The sequence below is a fragment of the Macrotis lagotis genome, chromosome X, assembly GCF_037893015.1.
Source record: "Macrotis lagotis isolate mMagLag1 chromosome X, bilby.v1.9.chrom.fasta, whole genome shotgun sequence".
Lineage (NCBI taxonomy): Eukaryota > Metazoa > Chordata > Mammalia > Peramelemorphia > Peramelidae > Macrotis > Macrotis lagotis.
In genome coordinates this window covers 616,284,540-616,300,134 of record NC_133666.1, presented here as the reverse complement: position 1 = coordinate 616,300,134, position 15,595 = coordinate 616,284,540, and the positions used below count along the sequence as shown (strand labels likewise).

General features: G+C 37.5%; 1 protein-coding gene across 4 annotated transcripts in view; it reads right to left on the bottom strand.

Annotated features, from left to right (window-relative positions):
* The window catches only part of ADGRB1 (adhesion G protein-coupled receptor B1), a 268,497-nt gene that overhangs the window by 123,679 nt on the left and 129,223 nt on the right, over positions 1 to 15,595 (bottom strand). For all 4 annotated transcript variants that reach the window (XM_074202856.1, XM_074202857.1, XM_074202858.1 and 1 more), the window contains exons 14-17: positions 15,176 to 15,319; positions 10,646 to 10,721; positions 10,401 to 10,503; positions 9,265 to 9,308 (exon numbers count right to left, since the gene is read on the bottom strand). In XM_074202856.1, coding sequence (XP_074058957.1) covers positions 9,265 to 9,308; positions 10,401 to 10,503; positions 10,646 to 10,721; positions 15,176 to 15,319 — 367 coding nt within the window. The remainder of the gene's footprint in view (positions 1 to 9,264; positions 9,309 to 10,400; positions 10,504 to 10,645; positions 10,722 to 15,175; positions 15,320 to 15,595) is intronic.

The window sequence follows — 15,595 nt, the reverse complement described above, 5'->3', positions numbered from 1 at the left end:
TATACAGGGAATATATATATATATATATATTATATATATATATATATATATATATATGTAAAGTCACCTTTTAAACATGTTGTAAGCTTCCATTATTTGATATGAAAAAGCTTTTGTTCTGAGATAAACTCCAATAATCACCTCATTCTTTAATTTGCAAATCTAGAAATTTTTGTATGGAACTCTCTTAGATTTGTACCTATCTGTAATTATTGTCAGTTGGTTCTGGCACCCACAGAACCATGCATGGATAAATAAAGACAACCCTAGCCATGAAGTCTGGTACTCTGGGTGGTAAGCCTGGTTTTTCCTTCATCTCAAAGTGTGGATCTGAGCACAACTTCCCTGAGTCTTAGTTTCATTAGATTCTTTCTTGAGGTTTCTCCTCTGGCTGTTGTTGCAATGGGCCCAAAAGGTTAAAGGGGATAGGAGCTGTCGCTTCAGAACCATCATGATTGGCTCAGTAATAGAATGACTAAATGTGAGAGCCTGTTTCAGATGGTAGATGGGATTGGTTCAGACTTAAATCTATGGTAGCTAAGAACTGCATGGCTATGCAAGCAATTATGATGACCAAGAAGAAGTTAAGTGGTGTGGTGGATAGTATGTGGCCTGAAGTCAGGAAGACTTGAGTCCAAATCTTGCCTCAGACAATTAAAATGATTTTGTGACTCAACTTCTGTTTGCCTCAGTTTCTTCAACTGCAAAATAAGAATCATAATAGTGCCTACCTCCCAGGTTTTTTTTTGAGGAAGAAATCAAATAATATTTTAAATGCTTATCACTGGCACATAAAAAATCTTTTTTAAAATTTATTTATATATTTAAGGCATTGGGGTTAAGTGACTTGCCCAAGGTCACACAGCTAGGTTATTATTAAGTGTCTGAGGTCAGATTTGAACCCAAGTCCTCCTGACTCCAGGGCCAGGGCTCTATTCACTATGCCGCCTAGCTACCCACACATAATAGAATCTTAATAACAAATGCTTGTTTCCTACATCATCCCAGGTACGTGTCTCTTTCTCTCTTCATGCCTGTCTTGAAATGTTGAAATAGATACTTAGTCCAAAAAGCCTAGCCTAGCTCTATCAAAGACTTACCTCTTCCAGAAAGTCTTTGAGATTAACTCATCTTCTCTCAGAGCCCTTCCTCTCTTCATTATTGCCTCTCGCTACATTTCACCCCAACCCCAAGCCAGTTCACAGTACTGACCTGGCTTTTATAAAGACACACACACACACACATACACACACACACGTGTCTACTTACAGAGACAAACACATAAGTACTGACACAAACTGACAAATGCACAGAGACACAAAAAACACTGCCAGAACCAAAAAGGGAGGGAGACATGTGATGTATAAACATGGTAGCCCATAAGGACCTGTATTTAGCTGGTTCAAAAGGAGAGGCGAGGCTCAGATCCTGGCAGCTGATCAAGAGCCAACCACATCCAATTAGGACTTCCATCACCCAGAGCTGGAGGGAGCCCAACATGGAGAGACACAGGAGACAGAGCCAGAGACAGAGAGACAGAGACAAACACCTAAAAACAGAGAGAGACAGAATGGATAAGAGAAAGCAAGAGAGAGAGAGACAGAGCTGGGGAGGAGGGTGGGTGGAAGGTGAGTAGAGGAAGAGAGAAAGAAAGTAGAGTAAGAGATAGAGGAGCTGAAGTAGAAAGAGGAAGAAAAACAGAAAGGAGAATAGAAAGGCAACAAGAATAAAGAAATGGAAAGAGAGATAAAGGAGGAAAAGAAAGGGACAGAAAAAAGAAAGAGAATGAAAGAAACAGATTCACAGACAAAAGTAGAAGGGAAAGAATTTGCAAAAAAACATAAAGGAAAGAGATGGGAGAAAGAAAATAAAGGCAAAGAGAGATAGACAGAGGCAGAAATAGGACATTAAGTGACAGCTATTAGGAGAATGAAAGCTAGAAATAGAGAAGAAAGATAGCAAAAAGGAAAAGAAAAGTAGAAAGAGAAGAATCATAGAACTGGAAGGGTCCTGAGAAATTATCTAATGTACTCTGCTCTGCCCCAAAGAATTAAGGCTTGTCAACATAAAGGGATCTGTTCAGGATTGCACAGATAGTATCAGAGGAGAGGTTTTCATTCAACCCCTATACTCTAAACCTAGAATCTTTCCCATTGCATCACATTTCCAAAAGGAAGCAAGAGAAATGGAGAAGGAAATATCTATATCTATACATCTATGTATAGATATAAATATATGTGTATATATGTATGTGTATTTATATATACACACACGCATATACATTGAGAGGGGAAGAGAGGAGAGAGAAAGAAAAAGAGAGGGGAAGAAGTAAGGACAAGAGGGAAAGAAAGAGAGGAGATGAGAAGAGACAGAGAAGAGGAGAGAAAAAGGGGGAAAGGGGAAAGAGACAAGAAGAGAGGGATAGAGAGAAGGAGAAAGGATATATAGAGGAGGAAAGAGACAGAGAGAAAAAAAAGACAGTCAAATGGAAAAGAGGATAAAGATGATAGGGAGACATACTGAGGAAAGATCAACAGCAAGACAGGAGATGAAGAGGGAAGGGAGCTCTTAAATAATTCAAAGATTGAGAAGGCAAAGGAGAAAGGAGGAGAGAATGTAAGGGAGGTAAAGAGAACTTGGGGGAAAGGGGGAAAGAAGGAAGGGGGAGGGAGGGAAAACAGTGGGTGGGCCAAGAAAGCTTTCTTCAGAGAAACAGTCAGCTCCTTTGTCCAGGGAAAGCGACTATGAATTTCTCAGTCAGTGTCGCTCCTCCTCCCCTGATGGTGATGAGTGTGTATTTGGGGAGCCAGGGTGGGATTCTTCACTTCAGGAGAGACTACACTTCTTTATCAGCCTCTCTCTCCAAATGAGGACAACCTGAGGAGGCAGTTCCAAATTCTCTAAGCTATGACTTTGGACAAGTCATTTTCTCTCTCTAAGTCTCAAATTCCCTGCCCCTACAAAATGAACAGGGGGGTATTAGATAGACTTTCCATTTCTAACATCTTCAAAAAACTCCAAAAATATGATGCCATTCATTTCTCCACCTGCTCATATTAATCTCATTCCTTTCTCCCATCTCAGCATCTTCTACTCGGAAGCTGCTCTCCGCTCACATTGCCACCACTTCTTCCCTGGACTACAGCAATCATTTTCTAATTGGTTTACGAGCTTCTAGTCTCTTGTCATTGCAGTTCAGCATCTCATCAGCTGCCTAGATTATTTTTCAAATGAACAGATCCAATTCCATTGGATCCCTATTAACTTCAAGGTCAAAGGAAAGAAAGTTCATCATCTGAACCCTTCCCACCTTTTCCATATTCCTGTATTTTACTCTCTTACTAACTTGATGGTTCAAGCTACACTGACTGACCTCCTTGCCATTCCTCCCACCGCCATCCTTTTGTACTAGCTTTCTCTCACACCTGGAATCCTCTTTCCCTTCTTCTTAATTTCTCAGACCTCCTTCAAGATCAAATCCAAAGTCAACATTCTGTCCCTTTCAGATTACATTGCATCTATTCTTTACTCTTGTATGTATCCAGTTATTTACATGCTGTCTTATCGATTAGAATAGATCTTCTTGAGGGCTGAGGCTGTTTGGCTTTTTTTTTTAAATCTCCAGGATTTAGTATAGCGTAAATACTTAATCAATACTTGATGCCTGACTACAACAACTCAATTCTATCCCTTTCTTCAATTTCTAGCTTGAACTTTCTCTGGGAAGGGTAATTCCAGTTAAGAGTGATCTCTCTTACCCCAAACTCTGCAACATTAAGAGTCTCAGTTTCATATTCTACTTGAGTTGACAGGATTGTGATTTTCTTTCTGGAGGATGAGAGGCTTAAGAGTGGAGTCAGGAAGACTGGCTTCAAATATATCTCTTGTACATGATAAATGTGTAATATGGGCAGGTCATTTAAACCTAACTGATCCTCAGTTTCTTAATCTGTAAAATATGGATAATAATAACACCTACTTCATAGGGTTTCTGTGAGCAGTCAAAATGATATGATATAAACAAAGCTCTTTAAAAGCCTTAAATCACTTTATGGTAGAAAGGTAGCTATCTTTAAGGTCAGGAAGATCTAGTTTGCCTGACCCATGATTAGTCATGTAATTTGTCATTCAATAGTCACTGCTCTAGGTAACTCTTAGACAGTAAGTTTCAGAGAAGTTGTCAAGATGCATTGGGAGAGAGAAATTACTCAACATGAGATCACTACATAAAGAAAACAATTGATTCAGAACCAAAAAAGCCTCACACACTTCAACAACAATTTGTATGTTGATTAGTAATTTTTAGGCCAAGCAGAAAGACTCCAAGGAAGGAAAGAACCTAAATAGAAGCAAGAAAAAGCAAAGGAAAGACTCTAGATTATCAGAAGATTAGTTAACCTTGCTAAGGAGTAAAGAACTTCCTTCCTGAAAGATGTTAAACAGGGATTGGATAAAGACAGACAAGTTTTGAATTATGAAAAAGAAAATGTTTAGAGAGTTCGTCTTATATAATTCTGATATGTTCGGCAAAGTAGGAAGTATGACCATTACATGCATATAACAAGTGGTAGTAGGGGACAGGGATTAGATATAATTTCAGTGGCATTCTCAGAGAACTCTCAGATGAGGCAACACTACCAACAGGGGCTGACAACTTAGAACCTTAGAGAGTTGCTAAGGGCACTGAAAGATTAAGTGATTTTTCAAGGGGGTCATATAGCCAGTATATGTCAAAGCAAAGATGAGACTTGAGCCTTGATCATCCTGGTTTCAAAGACAACTCTCTATCTCTCTACCATGATGGATCCCTTTGATTTACATAATGAATATAGAATTAAAACTATAAATATTTAGGAATTTTAATATCATATATTATGAAACTTAAGTTTTAAATTTTAATATTAAATCTGAGTCAACATGTATGCTGCATTTTCAAATTATTAAATGGAATAATCCCCCCCCTTTTGAAATGATTGTTGGAGAGGCAATAAAGATAAAATGGCAATAAAGATAAAATGATACACTCAGTTTGCCAATAGGGATCAGTTTAGACAAAAAGAAAACATTTCACTCAGGAGTGAAATAATTTGACTAATTTCAGATAATCAGTTCCAATTAGTTTTAATACATTACATAGAAAAAAATCAACTATTTTTTGGTGTCTACAAATGTTCCCTTGGTCTTGTCTAGACTGATTTAAGTTGAGCTGTGGGTTCTTATAATTGAATTCTGTATTACTGCAAACAACAGGGTAGTGAAGAAGGACAGGGTTAGGGACTGGGAGATCTGAATTTTATTTATTTTTTTTTAGGGTTTTTTTCCAAGGCAAATGGGGTTAAGTGGCTTGCCCAAAGCCACACAGCTAGGTAATTATTAAGTGTCTGAGACCGGATTTGAACCCAGGTACTCCTGACTCCAAGGCCAGTGCTTTATCCACTATGCCACCTAGCCGCCCCGAGATCTGAATTTTAATTCTGCTTCTGTCACTAAATAAAGATAATTACTTTGGGCAAGTCATTTGGTGGAAAGTATGCTGGGCATTAAAAAAGAAGGAAGCTAAGACTGCTTCTACTTCTAATACTGTTTAATTTGGGGAGTCATCAGCAATCAGTGGTCTAGCCCTTTCATTTTGCAGATGATAAAACTGAGATCCAGAGAAAGGAAATGACGTTCACAGTAACATGGTTAATAAAGAGAAGAAACAGATCCCAAATACAGAGCTTTTCTCACTACATTATGCTTTCTCTCAGGTCTTATCTTCCCCGATAGAAGATGAGCACCTTGAGTATATGGGCCACGTTTTGTTCATCACTGTATTAAGAAGGGGCAGGGAAGCAAATTTTGTGTTAAAGTTAAAAAACACACTAAAACTAAAATTTTCCATAGGATTAGAGTTATATTAAAGTTGTACCAAAGGCTTCCTTACTTCCTCAGTAATGTCAGAAGCTTTATGAATTATCAGGAATGTACCTCCCTGTTTCTTAGATAAAATACTCCATCTCCCTTCTCAGTTTCTTTGCATAGGCTGACCTCTGTGCCAGGAATACCTATAAACCTTATTTTAGATTATGTGAATTCTCTTTTTCCTTTGAAACTTAATTCAAATTCCTAAATTAAATCCTCATAAGTTAGTGCCCCCCACATTACCTTGCCTTTATTTTGTTTAGAATTAAAGATACACACACACACACACACACACACACACACACACACACACACACACACACACTATTTCACCTTTTAGGACATAAGCTCTTTGGAGGCAGGAACTTTTTCAATTTTGTATTTAGTACACAGCTATATAATAATTGTTTATTATGGATTGATTTTATGGAAGCCATTCTTGCCCCAGAAGAAGTTGTCCATGATCTGGGATACTTCTCTCATATCCAAAGTCTATGATTCTATAACTTTCTTTGTCTAATGTCAGCATGGCCCTGTTAGCATTTTCTATATGATATCTCTGTATTGGAAATACTTTTAAAGCACTTCACATACTTTCTGAGACTCTGACTCCTCCCTCCTGTCAGGTAGGCTGAGCAGAGATGGCCCTTCACTGAACATAGGAAAAAAAAAAGAGATCCAGTGATGAAAAAATAGAACCTGTTCAAGATTCAAGAGTAGAACAATCCTACTAGTGTGGGGCACCAGCCAAAGACAATCATGAAGATGAACGTCACTAAGATTTTAGGTATAATTATTCTGATTTGTAAGGGTTACATCTCTTGGATGAGACTAAGATATCAGAGAAGAGGGTTCACATTTCCCACAAATGTGCTCAAAACACAGTCTCCCAAGAAACATCATTAGGTTTACCTGGATTGCTTAATTCTTATTCCTACATCATTTGCCACTCCAAAAAAAATCAAAACAACGGGGGTTTCTAATAGTCATACTCTCCTTGATAGTGTAAGTTCCTCTGACCTCTACTGGGCTTCCATTGGCCAGTGAGGTGAGGAATTAAAAAGTTTTGGAAAGAATGAAATGATGGTCATGGTGACCATTGGGGATAGTGATGATTATAATGATATAATAATTAACTAAATATCATTAAGTTAATATGTTGAATTCACTATGGAAAGAGTCCTGTGCCAGGTACCAGAGTGAATACAAAGATAAATAGGACCCAGTTCATGTCTTCAAAGAGACAATATCCTAACGGGTGATGGGAGTGGGGATAATATCAAAATTCTAAGACATGGAAAGAGAAACAGAGACAGATACAGAGACAGAGATAAAAGTGAGAATATGATTGCAATGGTATTAATAGTGATTATGGTGATAGAGATGATAATGTTAGTTATCTTAGGCTCTGAGGTAAGTAGATGACAGAACACTGAGCCAGGAGTAAGGAAAACCTAAGTTCAGATCTGGCCTCAGTAATTTCCTAGTTGTGTAGATTGGACCAGTTACTTAACTTCTGTTGGCCTCAATTTTCTCCACTGTAAAATGGGGATAATAGCAGATATGTTGCAAAGTTGTTTTAAGATATCTGTAAAGTACCTGGCACATAATAGGTACTGTATATTGGTATTTCCAGTAATAGTAGCCACTGTGATAGAAACCATGATGAAGTTAATGATAATAGTGGCATAGTCTGAAAAAGTATTTGAATGATAGTAATCAAATAGAAAAATAAAGGCATCTTGCCCAAGATTGATGTATTATGAACAGACATTTTTCAGGAACTTTAGGTCCATGTTTCAAGACCTTTCCTAAGACAGAAAAGGACATCCAAACAAGATAAATATCCTGGCATATTCAGATTTGCCAAAATTTACATAGTACACTGACAATAGCAACATCAAAACCTTCCAGAAACTTTTGACTCATCCTCTTTCTTCCCCATTTCCACCCACAGTCATATTTCTCAGACCTAAATTCCCTAGCCCAATCTTAGCCAAGTCAAAATTGTGCCAATTTCCCTAATACCAGAGCCATGTCAGTTGGGAATGGAAGAGAGTGAGGTGGACAAATAACGGCAGGAAGAGAAAGAGGATTTCCAGAGAAATATGAATTATGTCATTCACAGAAAGTAAAACTGACTCAATGTCAGGGACAATAACTAAGTAATTTAGAGTGGTGTTGGCTAAGGGAATGGTCTAGAACTACTAGTATAAAAGGACACAGAAAGTAGATAGGAAGCAGGACAAGAGATGCTTACTTTACCATGGCAGCCCAATGACGATGGGACACATACTAGAATAAACCCTCAATACTGAACTCATGTTAGAACCCTGTGGTTTTATTCCTAATATATAATATCTAATTAATATCAAATATTCTGTAATCCCACTATTCAGTTCAATTCAATTCAATCAACATTTATTAGGTACCTATTTTGAATAAAATATGACTCTGTCTCTCTTATCCTATAATTCCATGATTCTTTTGGCATCAATTGTCCAAAAACTCTTAAGTGCAGATTCTGTAGTTCCATTACAAATTAGTCTAGGATCCTCTTGTCAATTTGATTAGCTTTATTATTGATTAGTCTATGATTCTATATATTACTTAATGATTCAGTTGTTTCACTCCATATCTCTAAGCAGAGACCTTATAATTTGATAATACAGCAACTATAATTCTATTGTTCTATTGGGAGCCATTATCTTGTAGGACTATTCTTTTTGGGTTCTGTTGGCAGTCCAAACAAAGAAAAGGACAAAATAAAGGTCAATCAAAGAACAGGATGTCATGGGTCAAGGAATTCATTACAACTCTGAAATTCACAGAAGGCTCTAGGCCAGAATTCCCTACTAGGTCTAAATACCATCTTATTACTCAGAAGAAACTGGACCTTGGGGTAAAAGCAGAGGAGAGGCCATTTGCAGGAGCAAAAAGACATTTTAGAAGAATTAAAGAAGGGAGAGATACAGGCCAAGATTGAGGAGAGGCTATTTATGTGATGGAGAAGAACCTTGGAAGGGTAGGAGAAGGTTAGGCCATCTTCATCCCTTCCAATCTTGGGCAAAGAACATTAGGAACAGAAAAAGAGGCATCATGGACCATCCATTTGGCTGAATGAGGGAAGAAGGAAATGTATGGTGCCAGAAGTGGGAAGAATGGAAAGGGACACACATGGCAGGTATAACCAGCAACTGCTGGAACATGATAGCTTCTTCAAAACTATCTTTCTGTATTCAGATGTAGCCTTTTCTCATCACTCCCCACTCCCTTCACCAGAATGCCTCTTTCTCTTGTGGCCCAATGCAATGGCATCATCCCCACACCAGTCCCAGCATAAACCCCAGCTAAACTTACACATCAGCCTCCTCCCAAAGGATGCAAGTCTGGTTCGTGGTGCCCTGGAAGGGGTGGAGAGACAGAGAGAGAAGGAACAGATATTAAAACTCATCCCTAGAGTTCCATTCTGAAAGAGCAGCCTAAGATACTCTAGGGAGGGGTGAATAAGGTTCTCTTAGGCAGTTATACATTATTCACACATTAGTAGGGATTGCTTTATTTTATGTCACCAAGAGTAAGGTCCCATGGAAATGAAACATACATAGCCCAGAGAGAGGAAAAAAAGGAGGAAAAAAAGCCCACAAAAAGAAAACTTGGTGTAGGAGTTCGATACCTGATTTTTTATTGTTAATTCAACGTTATGAATACCATTCCTTCTGCACCTGTACCCTAGGCCTTGTTTTTTTCCTTTGTAAAATGGAAGGCTAGGGTGGACTAGATGATCTCCAGTTCTAATATTCTCTATTTGAGGTTCTAAGAGTCCTGCCAGTTCTGACATTCTAAGGTTCTCTGGCTTTCCAAAGTACTGGGGTTCTTTCTATAACATCTATGAGAAAAGGTGAATCATATGCATTCACACATGGTACCCATACATGTTTATATATAAAAACATCAAGACAATTTCCTAATGTCCTCTCAGGTATGGATAAACATACAATTATCATCATTTCCACATAATAACATATATTCATGCCCCTATATACCCAAAGATACTCTTATTCTCCTTTATGAGTACAATATATACTAATATCATAAGATTTTGCATTTAGAGATGAGTAACTTCAGAGGTCTTCTAGTCCACCTCTTCCATTTAACTCATGAGAAAAAAGTAGGCCCAATATACAGAAGTGACTTACCTAAGGTCACACAGCTAATAATTCAATTCTATTTATTCATTAGTAGGTAGCATTGGGGTTTGAAACAAAGTCTCTAAGTCCCATTTTTCTTTTATTATACCAGAGTGCTACATACACAGTTAAATACATCTATATCAATAGGGACATATACTCACATGTTCTGTGTTTGTAGAACAAACACATTCATGAATATGGGCACCCAAACACCAAAACATGTATGTTTCCACATACAGGTCTATGTATAGACATATTCAGAAACACATGCCATCACTTCCACACACATTCACAAGCACTTACATTGTACATATGAGAAAACTCAATCTCCAGGGGAGTTTGCAGGGATCGAGGAGCAGGTTTCACAGTCACAGAGATAACTTTCGAGTTTAGAACAGTGGTGTTCCTGAAGAAGAAAAGAAGAGGCTTTGAGAGGAGAAGTTGAACCTCATATCCCACACTGGAATCCCCTAATCAGCTTGGGGAAGGATTCAAACCCTGGGATCTAATGAGGGAAGAAGGATCATCTTGAACCAAATCTTTCCTACCTGTGCAAGGCCAGTATGCTGCCAAGATTCCGGTATAATACGGTGCCAATCACAAACACAGAGGAGGCATCAGTTTCTGTAAAACAGCCCTATCAGCATTAGACTCAAGTGCTGCTCTTATCCATGGCCTCAAGACCCATGAGAAGACCCTACCCTCAATTTCCCCTTCTCCCGTCTTGTCTTCCCTGTACCCCTAGATCAGGGGTGGGGGAACGTTTTTTCTGCCAAGGGTGAACAGGATATTTATAACATCATTTGAAGGCTATATTTGGTCAAACATTTAATTAATTCATCCTTAAAAAGCTACTATATTTATAGAATTTTAAGTCCCACCTGCAGTTGTCTTGGTAACACCAGAACAATACAAAGTTCCCCACCCCTGTCCTAGATAAAGTGTTTTTTCATGAAGAAGAATCTATGGTTGGGAAGTCTCAGGTTCAATTTGCATAATAAATATATTTTGAGTTAAATTGAACTGACAATAATACATATAATCAGTGAATTTCAAAAAGGTTGAATAAAGGGACTCAAAAATTAGTCATTAATGATTCCATTCCAACTTGAAAGGAAGTCTAAAGGATAGGGTCCCAGGAATCAGTACTTGGTCCTGTGTTGTTTAATACTTTTATCTATGACTTAGATAGACAAAGATGATTTTCTGATCACATTTGCAGATAACATGAAGCCAACAAAAAAAAATGTAGTCAGAATCAAAATACAAAAAGATCTAGACTAGCTACAATATTGGCTGGATTTCAGAAAATGAAATTTAATAGGGACAAATGTAAAGTCCTTATATGAACTCCAAAAATAGATTTCATAAGTATATATTCATATATTCACATGGGGTGCATGACTAGATAACAATCAGAAAAAAATTTAGGGTTTTTGGTGAACTTTCAGTATGATATGGGTCAACAATGCATATAAACCCCATCCTGCAAAAAAAAAATCCAAAGCAATCTAAGTTTGAATTAAGAGAGGCATGTGGCAGGTGAAAATTAAATGACTAGGGAATCAAAGGTACTTCCAAATTTAGATTGAGCAATGCATGCCAACTTCTCAACAAATCAGGATTCACCCCCTTCCTAGCTAAGATCTGTACCCTGAATAGAGGGGAAGACAGACTTTTATCCATTAAAAACATTTAATCAAATGAAACTAATTAATTACAAAGAAGCAATAAAACATTAGGTAATTTTATTTCTAATTGGAGGAAAAATTAGAGATTTTTGCAAGATGAGAGGGGAAGAGGAAACAGGTACAATTCCCTAAATTCAGAAAAAGAAGTGTTACACTTAACCAAAATGTCTATAAACTAATAATTAAAGAAACATAGAGGGGTGGCTAGGTGGCGCAGTGGATAGAGCACTGGCCTTGGAGTCAGGAGTGACTGAGTTCAAATCTGGCCTCAGGCACTTAGTAATTACCTAGCTGTGTGGCCTTGGGCAAGCCAATTAACCCCATTGCCTTGAAAAATCTTAAAAAAAAAAAGAAACACAGAAATAATAATTGACCTGTTTCCAGATAAGACATATGGGTTGCTTAAGATATACAATTGGGAGAAAACGTCTTACATATGATTGAGTTTCTGGTGAGTACAACTTTGCATGTGATTGAGTCTCTTTGCATATAATTGAATTTCTGGTGAATATAACTTAAGTCCTTAGTTAAGGGTCTCTCTCAGCGGAAGGTCTAAGACGCGGTCCAGTTTCTCGGTCATACAGGGCAAGATTCAAATAATACAATAAGCTTTTCTCCTAATAGCTCAACATTGAGTTACTTCCTTTCTGAAAAGGAAATGTCCCAACTTGGTTAATCTTGAGTCAGACTTTTGATAGCCTGTGACCACATGATTGGCTGTCAGATATAACTTACCTGGAATCAAACAGAGCTAAGGAAGTTTTCCCCTGTTATTTTATATGCCAGGTCAAGCTGTGCCCCCAAGGGGATGAAGCATGACATTGATATTTCTGTAGCAAATATCTATAATGAGGCAGGTGAATAGTTGAAGTTTGGTAAATACAATACTAAAACTATTTACTAATGGATTGATATTGGAATATCTCTGAGTTACTAAAATAGATTGCAAGTGTGAAAAAAATCTTATCATTTTAATTTGTATTTGTGGTCAAATTTATAATAGTGATGAAATCATCCAAAAGGAGGAAACAGACAAAATGAGACAAATATGTAAAGAAAAAGCTTTCTAATTAAATGGAATATTAAATTTTGAAAAAAAAGAAACAAGATTCTATTTTTTCCTTAGAACTATTTACATATGTATATAACTGGTTTTTAAATCTAGGACAGAAATTTAGGCTTTGATTATGTTTCAGTAATAAGTTCTTAAAATTGGAGTAAAGATTTTACATAGAAAATTGGCTTGATAATTACCAAAAAAGTGAAATTATTTTCCCATTTTAAGATATGTCTGATTATTTTAAAAGACAGAAGAATTAGATTCTCATGAATTTTTTAAGATTCTTATATCAGCTACAGGATTTAGGTAAAGATAAAAACAGCAAATAGTGTTTAAAAAATTAAATTCTTTGAAATTTCATGTGTAGGTAACCAAATTTAAGACCTTGTTACTGGCAATTACTGGTAAATTTTAGGAGAATTACCTAGGACAAGTGATTTGGAACCAGAAACGCAGAGCCCCCTTGAGTACTCTTGAGAATGAAGCCTATTTTAGAATGTCTAAGAGAAGAGATCTGGGGACCAAAAACCCACTTAAGACATCTGGGGCTCAAAATGTGCTGATTAAATAGACATTGGGAGTAGGTTGCTAGAATACAAGGAAGCAATGTTAGTTAATATTGGTGATCATTATAGTATTTCCTAGGTCTTCTGTTTCATGATGTTTGTGTTTATGTTTAAGTTTTCTTGGTTACCTTGGTGACAAGTAAATCTCCTTTTTCAAAAGTTGCCCATTGTGAGCTCTTTAAGTCGTTTGATCTTTAACCTGACATGTAATTCTGATTACGAACATATGAAAATAGCTTTTAGATTTAACTTATATAGAAGTGATGCATGGGGAGAGTGAGCCACCCACTTCTCCATAAATCAAAATGGGGCATGGAGAAAATTGAAAGAATTGAAAAGATTAGGACAGCAAGTGGTTAACTGTGGGAACACTAACTCCATCTTGTGACTCAATTCTGGAGCTAGCTCAGCTCCCTTTCTGTTTCAATTATGGATGTAATCCAACTTCTGTCTTGTGAGAAAAGTTTATTCAGAGAAACCCTTACTGCATTGTTTGAACCTAGCCTTGAATGACTAGGAAACTATATTACCTCTACCTGCTGCTTAGAGACCCTTAACTAAAAGGGCTAGGTTATGCTGACCAGACACTCAGTTGTATCCAAAAATTGAAACAAGGAGTTTTCTCATAATTGTATATCTTAAGTAACCCATACTGACCAATTGGTTATTGTATCCATGTTCCTTTGACTGTACACAAATTGTTGGAGGGAATGAGACTTTTTTTTCTGATTTTAGGGAGTTGTTCTCTGTCCCCTTTCCACTTTCTTTCTCTCAATTAGAAATCAGATTACCTAATGCTGTATTTTTTCTTGTAACTAATTAGCCTTGTTTGATTAATTGCTTTTAATGTATATCCTTATTCAGAATTCAATCCTAAAATGAGGAAAGGCGCTGGTCCTGATTTGCTGGGCAATTTGACAAAAATATCCTTAGATGACTGAACCTTTGCTTCCTCAGCCATTTCCTCTTTCACCTGTCACACTAGAATTTATAGAATTAGGAAGGTGACAGTCTCCCTGCTCAGACCACACCTGAAGAATTGTGTTTGGTTCTGGAAATGACATTTTAGGGAGGAGTTGAAGATATTCAGATGAGGGTGACCAGGATGATAAGAGGACTAAGAGCACAAGGAGACCTCAGCCCTTTCCAAGAGAATGTAGGCTCCCTGAAGAGAGGGACTTTTTAATTGTTTTTTTTTTTAACACAAAGTCTGACACATAAAAAAAGGTCAGTGGAATAGTTTGAGCCCATCTCTGATGGAAAAATAAGGCAATGGGACAGTTGGTATGTATTTCACTTGAAGAAATGAGACTCGTGAATATGTCACTTGGGTATATATCTCCCTCAGGAAAATGTCACTGGGGTGTTGTGCTGTGTATTTGGAGAAATAAGGCAGTTGGAGAGGATGTTCATATGACCATTGGGAAATGAGTGTAATATTGTGTCTATATATGCTTTCTTTGGGGGGAAGAAAAGGGATGTTTTCTTCCTTGACAAAGACCACATAAGGATGTCCTCCCTGGCAGACTTCATATCTTCCCAGAAGGAGGATGGTATTATAACCCCATCCTTCTCTACTTCAAGCATGAGATTAAACAATAGAAAGGACTTCGTGACCAGGCCCTTCTTGACTCTTTGGTAGAGTACCTTATTACAATGAGACACAGAGACAGATTCAATATTCAAATATAAAGATCTAGTCTTTCTTAACTTCTACAGCTTATTCATCATCCAAAGCCCAGAGGCTTAGGATTCTCTCACCTGCAAGACCAGTAGAGAAGACACTTTTGGAGACAGTGACCTTGTCCTCGGATGTTCTTGACCAGTCACCAGGGGTACGCCAGCCTTTCATAGGGAAGCTGATGTCAGTGGCACCACTGGCAGGGAGCTTGTGGATGCTGAGGACTGGAGATCAAGGTAGAGAGAAAAGGAGGTGGAAAAGAGATAAAGACAAACAGAGAAAAATACAGAGACAGATGGAGAGAAAAAAGGAAAAAGAAAAAGGAGAGATACAAAGACATAAATAAGGCAGGAAGGAGAGGGGGAAGAGGGAAAGAGAAGAAGGAATAGATAAAGAGGAAAAAGATATGTTGGATGGCAGAATCAGCATTCAAAAAATATCAATAGATCAATGGGCTGGTCAGAAACTAACAAGATAAAGTTTATTTGGAATAAATGCAA